Source organism: Doryrhamphus excisus, linkage group LG2 (assembly GCF_037039965.1).
Source record: "Doryrhamphus excisus strain RoL-2023G ecotype Guam linkage group LG2, RoL_Dexc_Guam_v1.1, whole genome shotgun sequence".
Lineage (NCBI taxonomy): Eukaryota > Metazoa > Chordata > Actinopteri > Syngnathiformes > Syngnathidae > Doryrhamphus > Doryrhamphus excisus.
Genome location: NC_136358.1, coordinates 27,870,050 through 27,888,936, shown reverse-complemented (window position 1 = coordinate 27,888,936; position 18,887 = coordinate 27,870,050). Strand labels below are relative to the sequence as shown.

Here is an 18,887-nt window from a genome sequence, read left to right as displayed (position 1 = left end):
CAATCCATCCATCCACTTTCCATGCCGCTTATCCTCATTAGGGTCATGTGGGTATACTGGAGCCTATCCTAGCTGATTTCGGGCAACAGGCTGATCATTCACACAATCATTCACACTCCCATTCATGTATATGGACAATTAACCTAACATGGAACATGGAGACATGGATTCGAACCCAGGTCTTCTCGATCTCCTGACTGGGGCCAACATGTTAACCACTCGGTCACCGTGCATTTTTGAGTGCAAAAATTACATTTTGACTCCCTTGTCAGGTTTTTAGTCAGCAGGTATTAATTAGAATCTGGTTTGGGATAGAAATCTAGCTCCGCCCACCGTAATATCTGAAGTCCGCATGATCCACAGGGGAGGCACTGGGGAAGATCATATCCTGGTGCGTCAGTACATCCCATGTCATTACTGTAGGGAATGCCTAAGTAGTAGTCAAAACCTGCCCAAAAAGACAATAAGGGAACAAATCTGAGTTGTGTTTTTTTTTTAATAAAGGAACCATGCACTTCATTTGTTTAGTGTTGTGCTAAATGGTAATAAAATCAAAATATTATCTTTGAAAAACCTGAATTCATTTTAAACTTGTATATTATATCACTAATTAAACAGGTTTCTAATTTGTACTAGCTTAGCTCCTGACCACTGCAATATGTCAACATCTGTTTTTGTGTCCTTTTGTTAGCACACGGGGTTGAAAGAACGGGCATAGACCTCACTGGTCTATTAGTAAATTATTTATATGATACCAAGAAGCAGTGACAAAAACAGCATTGATCTAAAAAGACTAGCAGCATAGGGGTGGACTGAGTTGACAGTGGGTGAGGAGTCAAAATAAAATCTACATCCAGTGTCAGAAAGACCCAACGATATCATAAACCTCAACTGATTGTTTTGGAATGTTTCCTACAACATTCCAACATTTAATCTCAGCGTCAATGCCAGTGTTTTATTGTCATCTATCTTTAAGGACTAAACAATTCCATCCTTGAATGGCTGTACTAGTTAGGCCAAAGTCCTCCTCACCTCTTTTGGTTGGACCATATGGCCCGTTATGGCCGAGATGCCATTTCCCAATCATGGCGGTGTAGTAACCTGCCTTCTGTAGGAGCTGTGGCAAGGTGACCTCGGACAGAGGTAGTCCGCCCACGGAGCCCACAGCAAAATTATGAGTAACCCCATTTCTGAGTCCGTAGCGGCCAGTCATGATGGAAGCACGGGATGGGGAGCAGGTTGAGGCTGGAGAGTGGAAGTCTGAAAATCTGCAATGAATAAAGATGAGAGGGAGTAATTTTACACAATAGCGTATACAGTCGTCCATCGCTATATTATGGTTGGAATATCGCTCACTCACCATATCGTGGTTAAAAAAAAATAATAATAAAGAATAGCCAATATGCCATGTCTGAGATTGAGTGACAACAAGGTTCTCCTCTCATTCAGTGTGGAAGTGGTACGTTTTTGGCTTCTTTGTCCTTGTTCCCCACTCCGTTTGAAACACGTTCTCAAGTTTAGAATAAGTCAATTGGAGAGGCTAACTAGCTAGCTCGGTGGCTTGCTATACTAGTGATGCATAATGTGATGCCAACAAAAAAATAATATAGTGTAATTAGTGAGTGACTATATTATGTTATTTCATGTCTACATGCTCTAATAAGATTAAAATATGTATTTAGAAAGTCATAAAGCGACAAAAAGGTTCTCCTCTCATTCAGTGTGGAAGTGGTACGTTTTTGGCTTCTTTGTCCTTGTTCCCCACTCCGTTTGAAACACATTCTTAAGTTTAGAATAAGTCAATTGGAGAGGCTAACTAGCTAGCTCGGTGGCTTGCTATACTAGTGATGCATAATGTGATGCCAACAAAAAAATAATATAGTGTAATTAGTGAGTGACTATATTATGTTATTTCATGTCTACATGCTCTAATAAGATTAAAATATGTATTTAGAAAGTCATAAAGCGACAAAAAGGTTCTCCTCTCATTCAGTGTGGAAGTGGTACATTTTTGGCTTCTTTGTCCTTGTTCCCCACTCCGTTTGAAACACATTCTCAAGTTTAGAATAAGTCAATTGGAGAGGCTAACTAGCTAGCTCGGTGGCTTGCTATACTAGTGATGCATAATGTGATGCCAAGAAAAAATAATATAGTGTAATTAGTGAGTGACTATATTATGTTATTTCATGTCTACATGCTCTAATAATATTAAAATATGTATTTAGAAAGTCATAAACATGTTTCCTACGTTTGAACAACAAAAATATTCTGTTTATGAATATAGGATCCTACTTTGCAGACATTTCCTTATTACGGTTGTATCCGGAACCAATTAACCATGATGAACAAGTGACTACTAAAGTCACTGTACCACCTGCACAATGTAATCGCAATACATCCATACTACCTCAGTCCTTGCTGGGCCATCAGGTTGAGATTGGGTGTATTGTTTGTTCTCTCGTCAGGGTTGTTGATGTCCAAGTCACCCCATCCGATATCATCAGCCAGTATGACAATGAAGTTGGGCTTTTTGTTGGGCTTTTTAACCATATTTCCCTGCTCAGACACGAGGTGGAAGAACAGGCTGCACAGCAGCATCCCACACAGAAGCAGAGGTGTGAATCCCTCCAGCATTTTGTGCTGAAACCTGAAAATAATAATAATAACCGGTTTTGGAAAGACGTTAATTTACATATCATGTCAGATACTGGTGCCCAGATGAGAAGTAGTTCTTCTTAGGATACAAGTTCTACAGTCAGTATTTGGAATTTGCTTGTTGTACTTCATGGGAACAAGTGCCAACAAACCCGTAGCTCAGTGTAAAAATAAAAACAAACCAAACCGATCTGACAACAGATCAAGGAGTGGCCAAATCTACTGCCTGCTGCTAAGTTCATAAAAGACAGGAATGCAAAGTAATGAAAGTAAAACTAAACTGACATGTGAAATGAATGACATATAGTTTTAAAAATTAACCTCCTCTTGTCAGTGCCCGAGTGAGCTACATCGTCCGGGGCTACATGCCCCCAATAGGGTCTCCCAAAGCCCAGTCATCCAGTAGTTTACAATAATGGCACTTTTGATCATTCATTCATTCATTCATTTTATACCGCTTATCCTCACGAGGGTTGCGTGGGTGCTGGAGCCTATCCCAGCTGTCTGGGTACACCCTGGACTGGTGACCAGCCAATCACAGGGCACATATAGACAAACAACCATTCACACTCACATTCATACCTATGGACAATTTGGAGTGGCTAATTAACCTAGCATGTTTTTGGAATGTGGGAGGAAACCGGAGTACCCAGAGAAAACCCACGCATGCACGGGGAGAACATGCAAACTCCACACAGAGATGGCCGAGGGTGGAATTGAACTCGGGTCACCTAGCTGTGAGGCCTGTGCACTAACCACTCTCCACCGTGCAGCCCACTTTCGATCATATTTTGCATTTTAATTTTAAACATTTTAAAGTTGAATTTGGAGTAATCATCAAAATTAGTAGGAAATGATCAAAGACTACTGAAATAAATTATGCACCTTCGGCTGCATGGCGACCGAGCTAGGAGACCGGAGTTCAATTCCACCCTCGGCTATCTCTGTGTGGAGTTTGCATGTTCTCCCCGTGCATGCGTGCTCCGGTTTCTTCCCACATTCCAAAAACATGCTAGGTTAATTCCATAGGTATGAATGTGAGTGTGAATGGTTGTTTGTTTATATGTGCCCTGTGATTGGCTGGCCACCAGTCCAGGGTGTACCCCACCTTTCGCTCAAAGACAGCTGGGATAGGCTCCAGCATCGCTCGTGAGGATAAGCGGTAGAAAATGAATGAATGAAGTATGTATCTTAGTCATTTTAAGCATTTGTATGAGAAGCAGCACACTGGTGTAAAAGTAACGCCACAGTTCAGGAAAAACAACATCATATTGACAGTAAAATATGGTGGTGGTAGTGCGATGGTCTGTGGCTGTTTTGTGTTAGTATGTGTTGTCATTGACACGTTTTAATGTGTTTGATAATCTACAACATTTAAGTATGACAACCATGCAAAAAAATAAAAAATCAGACCCGTGTGAGGGAAAGGGTAGAAATGAATGAATATGTATCATTTAGTCAAATTAATTAAGATTGTGTTGACTGGTGAGAAACTTGCTTCACATTTATGAATTATTCACAGGGTTGACTGTAACTGAATGACGTGAAATGGTGTATGGAATGATGACAGCAAAGACAACCTCCATGCCCTCCCCACTCCCCACTCCACGCCCTTGAAGGGTGTATTCAATCGGGAGGTTTGATGTTTGGGCGTCTGCTGGAGGAGAGAACTGGCTGGAACCAGATCTCTGGCTTTAACCCTTTACTTGCCCCGAGGGGGGTAGGGGGACGCATGCTTGCGACATACGCACTCAAAAGTGTGTGTTGATGCGTGTGTGTGGGCAAAGTGACAGATATTGAACACCACACACACACATACACACACAAACACACGCAAGGATACGAAGGAGCTTCTTCTATGCCGAAAGTAGCAAAAACACAGGTGAGCAACTTTACTACTGCTGCTTTTTTTAACACGACATGAAAAGGTGATCTGTTGTAACATATCCGGCATGTGTGGTGGTGTTGTTGTTGTTGTTGTTGAATGAAGTAAACTAATAATAGCGGTTAAGAGTACTTACGTGTAGTGTGGCTGAGCGGTGATTGGAGTCTCGCGGGTCAAACACCGAGATCCGGAGCCTCGGAGCCACCCGCTGAGGGCATTGCGTCAGCCGCTCGGACCCTCTCACTGCCCGGCTAAATCATCCTAGTTCAAACCTGTGTATAAATAACAGCTTTTATAGTTTTTTTCAAGGACATATTTGGCCTTAAAGTGTACACAACAATGCAAACAACGAGGAATTTGAACTAATCATCAGTAATGGATCAGGACCACGTGGGGGTTGTTGTGTTTTGCCTGCTAAAATAGTTTAGCTTGAATTTCTCTTTCAAAAGGTAAAATGTGACTTCCTCAGAATGTAATATTGCTTGTTGGTTTATTTTGAGCAAAAAAAAAAACAAACAAATAAAATGCACTGTCGCAAACATACAACAAGATACACACAAATCAGCACAATCAAGACCACAACAGTCTTGAGCGAGAAGAAATAATATATTATATAATAATATATAATATAATAACACATTGAAAGCTGGAAATGGTATGGAAGAAGTATTCATTTATTCATTTTCTACCGCTTTTTCCTCACGAGGGTCGCAGGGGGTGCTGGAGCCTATCCCAGCTGTCTTTGGGCGAGAGGCGGGGTACACCCTGGACTGGTGGCCAGCCAATCACAGGGCACATATAGACAAACAACCATTCACACTCACATTCATACACAATTCAGATTCAATTTGGAGTGGCCAATTAAGCTAGCGTGTTTTTTGGAATGTGGGAGGAAACATGCAAACTCCACACAGAGATAGCAGAGGGTGGAATTGAACCCTGGTCTCCTAGCTGTGAGGTCTGCGCGCTAACCACTCGATCGCCGTGCCGCCCTGGGAAGAAGTAAAACTTATTAAATCCCACCCCAATATCTATAGGGTAATTCAATGGAAAACATTTCTCTTTTTCCTTTCTTCCTAGTGATACCTCAGTATTTATTAATATTTATACATGTGAAGAGATTTATAATACCAGCCGTAGTAATACAAATACTTCAATGGTACGCAACACCACATACACAGCGAATACCAGCAATGACCAAATGAACACCACAAGATAAGTAAGAGTTAATCACCCATCCAACATGGACACAGTTATACCTGAATCTGTATGTATTGTAATTGTATACTCTGTATGAGTATACAAATTTTTGGAAATGGCGAATGTCTTGACATAGCTTCAGTTCAAGTCCCAAGCTATTCCACAGCTTAACCCCACAAACTGATAAAGAGAAACATCTCCTGGTGGAATTTGCCTTTGGAATGATCAAATTCCTCTTTCATTTTGTAAAATATTATTGTAATTTCCTTAAATTGTACTGGCAAGTGAAGTACACGTAGTACACCCTTACGTATATTTAAAACACAAGACCCTTGCCGCGATATAAAAACACCAAACTTGTTTTTGGTTCCTTACAGAAATGGTGGCCTGCGGACTCAAGAGACCAAATTTCTTGGGCCCCCTCGTATACACAGAGGCCCCAGATGGAGGCTGGGGATGGGTGGTGGCCGTGGCCTTTTTCTTGGTGGAGGTCTTCACCTATGGCACCATTAAGAGCTTTGGCATCTTCCTCCAAGACCTGATGGAGGAGTTTGAGGAGACCAACAGCCGAGTGTCCTGGATTGTTTCCATCTGTGTTTTTGTTATGACCGTCCACGGTGAGTGTGGAGTCGGGTGGATGGTGATGTATTAGTCTGTTCTAAGACTGCGTTACACCGCGTATGTCCATACGTGTAATGATGGTTCCAACGTAGAATTTGTTTTAGACATTAGATTTTTTCAAAAATTCGGTCTGGTTTCCAAATGTGGGGTTCATATTTGGAGATTTGGCCCTGAAACAGCTACGGATCTGTCAACTTTACATTTTGTATGCCTTATTCTAACAATGTACATGCTATCGCCACGCAGGTCCTCTGTCCTCCATGTTGACCAACCGATTTGGCTTCCAACTGGTCGTAATGGTCGGAGGTGTACTCATTTCCTTGGGCACCATGACTACAAGCTTCACCACCTCAGTCAATCAAATGTACATCACCTATGGTTTGTTGGCAGGTACGGGATTACTTGATTACTTCCTTGTCTCCTAAACAAGTTCTTGAAAGCAGATCAGATTTGTGATTGGTGGTTGCAGGTTTTGGCTACAGTTTGACCTTCCTTCCCACGGTGACGATCCTATCACATTATTTTAAACGGCGAAGGTCACTGGTCACAGCCATCGCCTCAACTGGTGAGGCTCTGTCCATGTTTGCTCTCGCCCCAGGTAAGTTTTCTTCAAGACCTAAGTGGACAAGTCATGTATTATATGTTCTTCAGTATCTTCTGATTGTCTCCAGCCTTCTCCTTACTGAGGGACCGTATTGGCTGGCGTCACACCATCTTAGTCATAGGAGCCTTACAAGGCACTATCATCATTTGTGGGGCTCTGCTGCGGCCAATCATTATCGAACCCCTGACAACACAAGAACCGAAACCCACACATGGTACTGCTGACAACGTCCAACGTGAAAATCTCAACAGCAATCCAGAGAGTACTTTACTACAGACGGAAGACATATCAAAGTTGCCAAACGGTATCAATAACGAAGCTGAACCCCGAAACAACGATGTCGAGAAGACCAAAGCTGATGAGAAACCTCCTGCAAGGAAAGTTAAACTCATCGACTTCTCCATCCTCAAAGAGCGCAGCTTCATCCTCTACTCGCTCTTTGGTCTGTTTGCCACTCTTGGCTTCTTTGCCCCTCAACTCTACATCATCGAGCTGAGCGTGAGTCGAGGCGTTGAGCGGGATCATGCCACCTACATGCTGTCCACAATGGCCGTGGCTGAAGTCGTCGGTCGCTTTTTCATCGGATGGTTTCTAACACTAAAGTCAATCCGAGACAAGAAGCTCTACGCTCTGCTGGTTTGTGTGATATCCATGACGCTGGATCTGGTGGGATTTACTGTGGTCACCGAGTTTTACGGCCTGGCAGTTTGCTGCGCCGTGTACGGGTTCTTCATGGGGACCCTAGCATGTACGCATATTCCCATGCTGGCAGAAGACGACGTGGTGGGCTTGGAAAGGATGTCCTCTGCTGCTGGAGTTTACGTTTTCATACAAAGCTTTGCAGGACTGGCTGGACCCCCACTTGGAGGTAAATATCATCTCTTGTGCAAGAAATATTTGGACATATTTTGTGTATACACAAAATCCAATACACTAATTAATTAATCACACAATCAATCAAAATGAACTTGATAGTTTTGCCTCAATATATTGCAACGTGCATTGTGTTCGTTATAGTTCCCTTGTTCCATAGAACAACAGCACGAACGGAGTGAGCCATATGGTCTCTTTGTCTTGGTGGGTGGGCAACAAAATGGGTAACGAAATGAAATTAGTAGATTGGAATATATTGTCAAATATTGTATACATTTTTTAATCATCGGTTCCGATAATTAGCAGATATCCGTTATCAGCATAAAAATGCAATTTCGGTTGATATCTGTATCGTATTCCCCCCCCCCCATGAAAACCCATATCGGTGTCACTATCAGATGATATCGGTGTATGAAATGGAGAGCTGGACAATATCGGCGTATCGTTTTTTGGCAAAAATCGCAATTTTTTTTATTGTATTTTTCTAATTTTTCGTATGCTAGCATTGCTGACATTTGTGCAAACCGCAATCATACACACAGTACAACTTATTGTTAAATAAATACCTCTGTGACAGTGTCAACCGAGGTTATTTTATTACATTTACATACAACTCTTTTTATTTTTTTCAGGTTCGGGTTAGAAACTTGTCTGGTATGACTTGATATACATCACAGAAAATATTTACCAAATATATCTATTTGGTTCGATTCTGATCTGTGAGTGCATGAATGTGCACTTGAAGATTGAAGAAATATGATACTTTCTATCAGTCACGCCTCAAAAAGACTGGATGTGCCTCATGCTCAGTCTTGCCGAGCCAAGCACATACCCACTCAATACTAAAAGCGTCCTCACTGCTATCTCGATGAAATGTGTCAAAGTATTAATATACTCCTTGAAGCACTTAACTTTTCATTTGATTCCACCTTTAGGTGTCTTAGTGGACGTAACTCATAACTACGGCTCGGCCTTCTTCTCCTGTGCAGCCGGCATGGCAGTGAGTGCTGTGTTCCTGATCTTAGTAAAACCTCCCACTTGTGCGAAGAGGACTAGACTACATGAAGGTACACAAGATGAAGTGAAGGACTTAACGGAGAGCCCTGAAATGAACGAGGCTAGTTCAGGTACATGTAAAGACATGGATGGAACGCCGGCGGAGGCATAAGACATGACCCGGAGGTCGTAAGTTTTGCTTGACAAGTAAGGAGTATAGTTATCTAAAGATAGCTACTGCATGGAATAGGTGGGAAAACTATTGTTTATGATGCGGATCTGTTCCCTTGGGGGTGTTTTGATAACAAATCTACAACAATAGTGCCGTGCTTACCTAATGTAATGAAAAGCGTTTATTCCTACAGTGACAAAGAACAATGTTCAATTAGTTTTAATCCGGGTAAACTGTAGAAATAGCCTTAGGCTCTTATGGAATCAGGGTCAATGGAGGAACATCTTGAGTTACAGTAAATATCTGCTGGTCGTCCATAACTTTACAGCCGTTAAAACTGTGAAGCCAACATAGCTGCAAATACATAACAATTGCACAGCATCTGTAACACGAACTGATTGTGTTATAGAACATGCAACAAGCTCAGGAGAAATGCGTGATTGAAATGTTTATTTTTGACCAAAAAGATCCGTGCACTGTTGTGAAATGTCAAAGATGAACTATTTTTGTAATGAAAAATGTGTTCAGTCACAATAAAGAGATGGTGATTTGAACCTTTTAATTAGATTACCCTTGTAGTTTTTAATTTGTATTAGTGTAAATACCATAAATACAGGCTGAGACACACCTTGGTAAGGACAACCGGTCAGCTAACACCCAAATGTGCATGAAAAGTGCAAACTCTTTTGAACTACTGTAAATGATGTACAATATGTGTCCTAATTATATTTTCCAATAATATTACACTGCAAAGAAGCAGCGGCTTCCATTGGAGGCACATAATTGGCAAGAGGCTGTCATCTCCAAATTGTAACAACTCTTGACTTAAATAACTATTTGGAATGCATGAAAATGTGGAAAAGAAAAGGACCACCTGGTCATTTATTATCAAGTGAACTGTCTAACTCAGCAGCAACAGAATCAATGCTGGAATACAGCTGACTTCATTGTAAACAATGCTGATCCATGCTGCTGATCACTCATGATACTGCAAATGCAGTTACTGCCATCTTGTGGAGCTACTGTAAACTACATCTGGAGGTTGCCTGTGGCCACAGTTGCTACTTGCTGATTTTGGACAGAGCATTTTTATTTTTTTAATTTGCGTTTGTACACCATGCACTAGGCGACTATAGGACACATGATAAGCTCATGATGTGGACAAAATTACTGCGACACCTCAATCAATGATTTCATCAGTTTTGGATAAGCAATGGCCTTGCGTCTCAACACTTGTGTGCATATTGTGTAGATAAGATGATCAAATCAAGATTTTGATTCATAAGCAAATGCAAAAAAATATGTTATGTTATGGAAAGGACTCTTTTTCGTTACCGTTAATTGACTTGTAGTTTCTCTCGGCATCTCTGCAACCACAGTTTGGATGCATGAAAGGCTTCAGTGGGTTTCAGAACAGTGGGTTCCCTCTTCCATCCAGTGCAGTAAGACCTGATGAGGACAGATGCACAACATTTTACTCAAGTGTTTGGTAGAACTCATGATGTGGTCAGCATTGATTGAAATGAGTAACCGATACTTGATATGCTAAACAACTGGTGGCATAGCCATCATGTTTTCTTGGTAGATTAACTATTGGTAATGAGTGATGGGAGAAATTTATTTTTTTTAAATAAGAAGCTCATACTAACACAATCCATGTGAATGTGCCAAACAAAAATGGAACCCTGCCATTTTCAAACAAGGCTCTCCTTGAAAGTGTATGGAATTAATACGCATTTTACTTTGAGTATGATATGCATTAACTAGCTCAGCGCCATGTAAGTGTTATTGCGCATGAAAGGCAGAGTAGTCCTGCTGCTTTTGGTTGTTTCTTCAACCTTCTTGCATAATTTGGAGTGTAAAAGCTGTCATCATACCGGGCAAAGCTGAAAACACCAATTCCTGCGAACAATATAATAAGCAATCATCAGTCAAGTTCTAGCCCACATACTGTACGATAATATTTAACTTTGGCGCCATCTAGTGGTGTCACATGCACATTACTCAATCATGGTAGCTTATTGAGCGTCACAAGAGGGGAAAATACTATATAGACACCTCTCAGTATGATGCAGTGAACTTCTACACCACTGAAAAATACAAAAATACAAAAAAAAAGCCTGACTGCAGTTGTTGCTAAGTCTGGTCTAACCAGTTATTAGGTTGAGAGGCAATTACCTTTTCACTAAATAAACTGAGAAATAAGCAATCTGCCACACAAGAAGTCAAGGCTGGGAATGAATCAGTGTATCCAATGTTGCTGACTGTAGTAGACCCATTCAAGAGGCATTCAAAGCACATCAAGTAATTTGTGGCTATGTGAAACCTTACCTTTAATCAGAGTGGCTTGTCCAAAGGCACAATTCCACCAGTCTTGAGGTTGATCATTGTGTGATTCCAACTGGTTTCCGATTCCACAAAAACTGCAGCAGGTCCCCTACCAGAGAAAACAGCAAGCATCGATAAAGTGTGATGCATAGGCTTGCAAATCTAAGTATATATCATCATAGATAAGATTCCCAAATACCAGTGAGTAGCTGAAGGTTCTTCTGAAGGTTGTGGTTAATCCTGAAAGAGCGACACAGACAGCTTGTAAGAAATGGACAGGCAGTCCATAGAAGAAGGCTTAGCAGTATTGTCTGTTCGGGGCCCCAACAGGCCCCACCAAAAGACCCTATAAAGGCATTATGCTCAAATGAGGGATGGCAACTTCACAATCTAATGAGATTAAACAAGAATCTAATAGCATCTATTCCAGACCCAAATAATAATGCCCAGGTGCTGGGGGTGTGCCTAACTTGGTGGCTGGTGAGTGTATTACCTGCTGTAGGTCTTGTAAATTCTATGTCAACCTCATTATGTATTACTAATCGACAATTAGGCAAAACAACTAACCTATGGTCGGAATGGGAAAAGTACTACATATATCTCTGGGTGGGAGAGGATCCTCTAATGGGCCGGAAAAGAGAACCAAGCCTCCCTGGGTGGACTCTTCTTGTTCTTGTTTACTGTTCGTTCTGTAAAGCTCTACTAAATCCTTACAAGTAGAAACCAGGGCTGGTTGTAGACTCTCCACGGACGAAAAAGTAAACAAAAAATATGTGTCAATAATCACAAGGTGATAAATATAAACTATTAAAGCATTCGAGAATTTATGAAAATAAAGTAGAAGAGAACACGTCACAGCCCAAGAGCTACTTTGATACTTCCGCCTTCCGCCGCTGACGTCACGACAACAGTGGGGCGGAGCTAGTGACATCAAGGAAACGTTACCAACTAGTAGTCATTACAAAGCTAAAGTGTCGCCTGTGTGACTCCGCAACTTGAGTATTCTTGTAATTTTTCACTTTCGTTTTTTTTGGCACGATTTCAGATACGGGATCGGTTCTTGTGCGCGGAGCAGCTAGCCCCATTTTTTTCAGTTAAGCAGGCGGAATACGACAGCGGAAGAACTTGGTCACAGTGCGGTTAGTTAGCTAAAACAGTTAGCTTGACAAGTAGCTGTGTCAGAGGCGTTAGCTCTGCTGTCATGTCGATAGTTCCTTTGGATTTTCACTACCTAAAGGAGAATATTTAACAGATTGCCGTCCAGGAGTACTTTAAACTCTTGGGATTGAAACAATCAAACATCGATCTCAGCTTTAGCCGGCTGAAGCTCCCTTTCTCACACACATACACACATTTAAGTAGAAGATGAGAGGTCTTATGTCTTAACTATCTGCGGTATGGTTGCGGAGCTGTAGCCAAGCTTTACATTGAATTCCATTCTCTATTCGCCAAAAAAAGAAGATATCTACCAAGATTGCTGCAATGCTGACAGATAACAGGTAAAAAAAAAACATTTGTATTGTATGTGTGTCTATATAGTGCAAACCTGTGAAGTAAACATCACAATATAATGCTCTATATGTTCCAACCCCATAGAGCCTAGTGAATGCCAGAATGGTAGTTACTACACACATCTGCTCATGTAACTGTCTGACTGTGTGTTGCTATTTTTGGTTCCTCTTAATGCTTCTTTTTGATGCTCCCACACCTTCTCCCATCCAGATGCATCATTCCTTCCACAGAATCTTCCCTCACGTGTACATATTCTGCACTGTTTTTTCACCTAAATTTTGCATCCTTTTTTCTTTGGACAGGAAGCGGCATCGAAGCAGTGACAGTGAGGAGACTCAACAGCTGAGTCCTCAGGCCAAGAGGTCAGGCGGGGCTCCCTGCCTGCTTGTGTCAGATTTGGACTCAGAGGTGTGTGAGGCTGCATCTTTTGTTTGCAATGTAGGAATAGTGTAAAGACACCGCATCGTATATGCACAGTGAAAATGGCGTGGATGTTTTATTTATCAAGTCTCTCATTCAGCAGCGAGGCTCTTAAGCGAAAGCTCATTTGTGTACGTTTCTGTGTTTGCAGTCTTCAAGCAGTGACAGCAGTAATGGGATCTGCAGCACAGAGAGCACACTAGTGGCCACCAGCAGGCCATGCATACACAGCCAGAACAACCGCATCCCCCAGTACTCCCCCAGCACGAAGCCCAAGGACTCTGCTGTCTCCGTGCAGCACGGTTTCCATGGCGACGGCAGCACTTTCTCCTACAACTCCATCAACAGAGTCCTGAGGGAGGCGCACTTCAGCAGTCTACAGACCAGAGGCCGTCCGGGCTCGACATGACCACCATCTGTGACCCCCTTTCCTGTGGCCCTCGCCGAGTCAGCCCCCCCCCCCCGAGGGCCAGCCACCCTCACGTTCAACCAGGCGGGGGTGTCGTAACATGGGGAAGTTTACAGATTACTGGCTGTAAGACTCATCCCCACTCCGCCATATATACCATTTGTGAAGACCATAAGCACATTTGCCTTTTCATGGCCCAGCCACTGTGGTTATACTGTGCAGTATTGATATGCGTGTGTGCACGCACCCTGTGCACTTTATAAAGAGGTATCATTCTCTTGACATGCGTGCGTTGATGTGTGGACATGTTCATTGGTGCTAATCACGAGAGAAGTGTGATCGAAAGTGCTTGCAAAAGTAAATAAAGTGATGCACTTTACTCAAAAACCTGTGCTATTTTTTTAACCTCACATTTATGCCCATGTTTCCCATTTAAATATACCTCCTGTATTTATAGCCTTAGTTAACATTCGATTTTATTGTGCCTTTATGACATTTGTATCACATTTTTGAATGGTGGGTCTGATCCTGAAGCCGAGCCGTGCATGCTTTCCATATTAGTATCTTAACACATGTAAATCAGCACTTGCTAACCTATTTCCTGAAGGTTTCTGCTTGCTGTAGATGTTGCTTCTCTTAGCAACCAAAATGTGGTAAATTGTACCTATAACCTAACTAATGAGTAGCAGGTTGATAGTATCTTATCCGGGGGAAACATGCCTCACCCATTGACAATCCTGCTTTGAGAACTTCCACGTTTGACTAAGGAGTAAGCAAGAAATCCATATCTAAGCATGGAATTTTAGGAAGACTGTTAATCTGCATTTATTTGTTTACATGACGGATCTCCATCGTTGCAAATTCAAATTCATTTTATACTGATTCTTCCCTTCTCTCACTTCTTCACGCCACAATTTTGTAGACATGCGCTCTAGCACCACTTGTATAATGATTGACACATGCTTACCACAGTCATAATAATAAATTCCGAATGAGACGTTTGCAGCATTTTAACACTAATTAATGGAAGACCGTTCTAGAGTCGCGAGGCTATTTCAGTGGATGTGCTGTAGAGGTTGTTTATGTTACCTAAAATGAATCCTGAGATAAAACCTCTGGTGATAAGCTGTATCTCCAGACCAGACACACTCAATACATGTAGACATGAAGAAAGCCAACTCTAAGATGAGTGTACACTGTTGACATCAAGCCTTCACAGCCCAACGTGACCTCTTTTGTTTCCATTTACAGTACAGGAATTATGTACTGTACTGTGAAATAATTAAATATGTCTTTAGACATTTTATAGATTTTTTTAATAGCACTCAAAGCGTCTCGTTAGGTCAACGTCAAGAGTTGAGAAATGAGAAGGCTGATGCCCGTTGGCTGCTGTCAAACACACCAGGAGACGCACCGTCAAACTGGTGCGCTGTCTGGTTGTCATTTACCGATTGGTGTAGTGAGTCTATGTCTATGTGGGAAGTTGTACTTTCACATGGAGGCCTCCCCCTGGTGAGCAAGTTCATACCACTGAACAGGGACGGTCTGCTGACACTCGATGGCTCCCTGGATGACGTGCTCTCCTCTTCTTTTGCAGCCTCCATCTCAACAGTTCGAACAGAATCAAGAGCCAATTGCTGCTCAGTAAGATGTTTCTCCTCATTGTCGATGAACTCCGGTGAGGAGACGCTGTTCACATGAAATGGGTGATTGGCATGACTGTGAGTAAGAAGTTGGCTAGATGTATGGTTGACTGGTTGACTGCTGCTGCTGGCAGGATGCTGCTTGGCTGTATGGTGAACTCCACCCATCAAGGCCTGGAACTGTCGTAGGATCTGGTAGCAGCAGATATAAAAACACAGTATTATCTCCTGTGCACAGTCCCCAATTGGCTCTTGTACCTTAGTGGCTTTGTTGGCCACAGCTCCTGAAGGGTCCTCACTGAGCTGACGGAGCCGACGTTGCGTAGCTCCAAAAATTTGCTCCAGGGACAGAAGATCGGTTGTCATCAGGCAAGATACAGCACACAGCACCCTCTGCAGCGTTAACGACAAATACGATCATGGAGTTTATTTCATCAAACAAGGCCTAGCGATGTTTATTACCATCTTGACAGTGTTTGAGGGATCTTGCAGGCCGCTTGAGAGCAACTCCACCACGACCTCACAGTTAAGAGTGGAGCACCTGACAGGATTAAAGGCAGATATGCTAATCCATAATATACGTAGCAGTCAATTCTGACATGTTTAATGATAAAATAGAAACAATCGCAGCTGGGATAGGCTCCAGCGGCATAAAAAATAAATTACTTTATTAATTACTGAGTGAAAAGAAGCTAACCACTGTAAAATATAAAAGGGATAGCCACCTTATGGAATATGCATCACTCACAAATCTTTCTCATCTAACTTTTCCAGCATTATTTTTCCAGTTCTCAGGGCAACTGGACTGTTCAGCTTGTCTTTGGTCCAATCCAGTCCAGTCACAACCAATTGAATCAATTAAATGAGTAAATGACAATATTCAGACATGAACTACAAAATGCATAGCAAGGTTAGCGCCTCTTTATGTGTGTATTGATTTGAAAGGATAGATGCACTGACTCTTTGATAAAGTGTTGGCTTTCCTCGCTGGACAGAAACACTCGAGAACCTTCCATCAGCTTGCTGATGAGCGCCATCTCCTGGCCACAGTCCCCCAACTGCAGGGCTTCCACCCTGATTGTCAGTAATATGCACGTCAGATAGGTTAAGGTGTTCCAACACCTTGCTACTCACCGTTCCGATAGGTCGCCACTGCTTTCTCTGCTGGCGCCTGATTGGCTACCAGTGCATATGGATTTGCTGCTCACAGAGGCTCTGCTATTGGTCAAGATGTCTTGGGATGAGTGATGAGAGGAAATGTTGCCACTGTCCGTTTCTTCCCATCCGCCTCCAACCTGGCCTGGACACCGCTGGATCACTCCTGTAGTAGACACATGTAATCTAATGGAAGTGCTTGCCCCCTTTCATGTTTGACACACTTCAATGTTTCACATCAAGGTTTTACAATTTTATATGAGCATTAAATTACAGTTACATTCATGATAATATTTAATACTATGTATCTTATCAATTCCACCCTCGGCCATCTCTGTGTGGAGTTTGCATGTTCTCACCGTGCATGCGTGGGTTTTCTCCAGGTACTCCGGTTTCCTCCCACATTCCAAAAACATGCTAGGTTAATTAGCCACTCCAAATTATCCATAGGTATGAATGTGAGTGTGAATGGTTGTTTGTCTATATGTGCCCTGTGATTGGCTGGCCACCAGTCCAGGGTGTACCCCGCCTCTCCACCAAAGAAAGCTGGGATAGTCTCCAGCACCCCCCGCAACCCTCGTAGCGGTAGAAAATGAATGAATGAAGTATGGATCTTATTCATTTTAAGCATTTGTATGAGAAGCAACACACTGGTGTAAAAGTAACGCCACAGAACAACATCATACTGACAGTAAAATATGGTGGTGGTAGTGTGATGGTTTGTGGCTGTTTTGTGTTAGGATGTGTTGTCATTTAAGTGAGGCAACCATGCAAAAAACAAATAAATAAATAGATCAGAAAGGGGGGCAAACAATTATTCACACCACTGTATGCATCACATCAACAATGTCCGACCTTGTGATTTGCGAGCAGGTAGACCGTAGGCACATGCTGGTACAGCTACTTCTATTGGTGCCGAGGGTGCCACTACCGCCCGGTATTGGTTGTCATGAAGACGGATGCCCTGGTGTTCTGTAGGTGGTAAGACAGCACTGGCCACAACCTCTGCGGCTTTTTGGATCTTATCCAGAAGGGAGTCTGTACCTGCTAAAAAAAAATAAAAGACCAAAGACATTTAAAAAAATACACAGGAGAAGATTTGTACAAAATGTGACTCACCTGTCACCTGCCTCCCTGGATTGTAACCAAAACCCTGCATTGCCGACCTGTGAGTGGCTGCTGATCCCATACCTGGACAGGGAGATGGATAAAAACCCGCTTTGAATGATGAAAATACATTACAAAAATTCATTACAAAAAAAGTTATCGAAGTTAACAGTTAGATGCACTTGAGGTATAATATTAATAAGGTATTTGCTATTGCTCACCCATTGTTGGGGTTACTACATTGAGTGGGAGGACACCACTCTTGATGGAAATTGTATCTGTAAAAAGCAGCCGTGCCACTTCCTACAAGCAGGAAAATAAATTATTGTTTAACTTTTGTATGCGTGATTAGCGTCTGGTTATTAATAATCACTTTGTTACCTGCGCCGTCTTTCTCACTTTCTGATACAAAGCCGTGCCATGGATGGGATGAGGAGGACCACTGTAAACTTTAAATAAAGACAAACTGTGATTGATCCTGTGACTGCAGCAGGGAAAATATGTTAGGAGAATGAACTCATGTCCAACCTGATGCTTGCTGGATGAAGGTGGAATTCCTCCTAAGTTCAGTGAGGAAATGTTTTGATCCATGGCCGCACAGATGTACGAAGATCTTCAGCACCTGAATCAAAAGAATCTCTTTATTTGTCTGCGTCCAAATCAAATTTGACACAACATGGTAAATTTATGTGCTGACTCACCTTGAGTTTGACATGACAGGACTCTACTTGCAGCCTCTCCAGAAGGTACTCAAGCAAGCACTGATCACTAGCTGAAGACTCATGGGAGATTTCTACAAAAGGGATAATGGTTAAGAAGAAAGTGCAAAGTGAAGTGGTGCATATTTTCAGTGCCTACAATGTCAAACAAATCGCCAAAGGATACTTCCAATTTCTTGAAAAAGGTAACCAGGACAGGGGTTCTCATCATCTGCTGTCGCCTTCATCAGAGTTGGGACCTTTAGATATGGGAGGAGAGGTCATTAACACTGTTTTTTCGTGCCAGTTTTAGCTAGCGCACTATGTTGCTAGCAACACAGCTTCAAAAAAAGACGTAAACATTAAGTCATATGAGTTATACATTATTTGGGTCATAAGTGATTTAATAACTAATAATCACATGAATTACTACTTACTTTCTGGAGGAAAGCTAACCGTTCCATAAATGTAGCCATGATATAGCAATCCTTCTGCTTTACACATCTTTCCCGTACAGTGGTGAGGCGGGACTTGGTGTGACAGGCAGCCAATCATGATCCCACTGACTGACATCAACAAAAAATTCAATTGGTCCATCGCAAGCCAACA

At 42.2% G+C, this 18,887-nt stretch overlaps 4 protein-coding genes across 9 annotated transcripts in view; 2 read left to right on the top strand and 2 right to left on the bottom strand.

The window, feature by feature from the left end:
* arsg (arylsulfatase G) overlaps positions 1-12,204 on the bottom strand; it is a 19,047-nt gene extending 6,843 nt beyond the window's left edge. Inside the window, exons 1-9 of one of the 4 annotated variants that reach the window (XM_078789054.1) lie at positions 11,902-12,200; positions 11,534-11,574; positions 11,338-11,443; positions 10,884-10,908; positions 10,342-10,455; positions 4,677-4,812; positions 2,408-2,647; positions 1,033-1,268; positions 334-448 (exon numbers count right to left, since the gene is read on the bottom strand). In XM_078789054.1, the coding sequence (XP_078645180.1) occupies positions 334-448; positions 1,033-1,268; positions 2,408-2,634 (578 nt within the window). In that variant the 5' untranslated portion in view covers positions 2,635-2,647; positions 4,677-4,812; positions 10,342-10,455; ... (2 more) ...; positions 11,534-11,574; positions 11,902-12,200. Of the gene's footprint in view, positions 1-333; positions 449-1,032; positions 1,269-2,407; positions 2,648-4,676; positions 4,813-10,341; positions 10,456-10,883; positions 10,909-11,337; positions 11,444-11,533; positions 11,575-11,827 lie in introns of all 4 variants that reach the window. The other 3 variants (XM_078789055.1, XM_078789053.1, XM_078789052.1) reach the window with 3 other exon arrangements.
* On the top strand, positions 4,307-9,573 carry LOC131109335 (monocarboxylate transporter 7-like). Of its 2 annotated transcripts, XM_078789056.1 has the most exons (7): positions 4,307-4,537; positions 6,118-6,357; positions 6,608-6,751; positions 6,831-6,959; positions 7,033-7,833; positions 8,774-9,035; positions 9,096-9,573. In XM_078789056.1, exons 2-6 carry the CDS (start codon positions 6,120-6,122, stop codon positions 9,004-9,006), a joined length of 1,545 nt encoding a protein of 514 aa, XP_078645182.1. In that variant the 5' UTR covers positions 4,307-4,537; positions 6,118-6,119; the 3' UTR covers positions 9,007-9,035; positions 9,096-9,573. The 2 variants fall into 2 exon arrangements, with proteins under 2 accessions (XP_078645182.1, XP_057917226.2); XM_058061243.2 differs by having other exon boundaries at positions 4,308-4,537; positions 8,774-9,573.
* LOC131109343 (uncharacterized) lies at positions 11,941-14,320 on the top strand. The gene is made up of 3 exons (XM_058061257.2): positions 11,941-12,833; positions 13,149-13,254; positions 13,418-14,320. The coding sequence occupies exons 1-3, from the start codon at positions 12,817-12,819 to the stop codon at positions 13,673-13,675; spliced, it is 381 nt and encodes a 126-aa protein (XP_057917240.1). The 5' UTR covers positions 11,941-12,816; the 3' UTR covers positions 13,676-14,320.
* On the bottom strand, positions 13,478-18,819 carry tepsin (TEPSIN adaptor related protein complex 4 accessory protein). Of its 2 annotated transcripts, none has more exons than XM_058061231.2 (13): positions 18,716-18,819; positions 18,466-18,538; positions 18,282-18,373; positions 18,109-18,202; positions 17,962-18,029; positions 17,802-17,883; positions 17,593-17,664; positions 17,329-17,517; positions 16,453-16,639; positions 16,279-16,392; positions 15,781-15,859; positions 15,577-15,711; positions 13,478-15,510 (listed from the first exon to the last, which is right to left on the bottom strand). In XM_058061231.2, the coding sequence occupies exons 1-13, from the start codon at positions 18,752-18,754 to the stop codon at positions 15,025-15,027; spliced, it is 1,710 nt and encodes a 569-aa protein (XP_057917214.2). In that variant the 5' UTR covers positions 18,755-18,819; the 3' UTR covers positions 13,478-15,024. The 2 variants fall into 2 exon arrangements, with proteins under 2 accessions (XP_057917214.2, XP_057917213.2); XM_058061230.2 differs by having other exon boundaries at positions 13,480-15,510; positions 17,329-17,520.
* Positions 18,820-18,887: the final 68 nt, after the last annotated feature.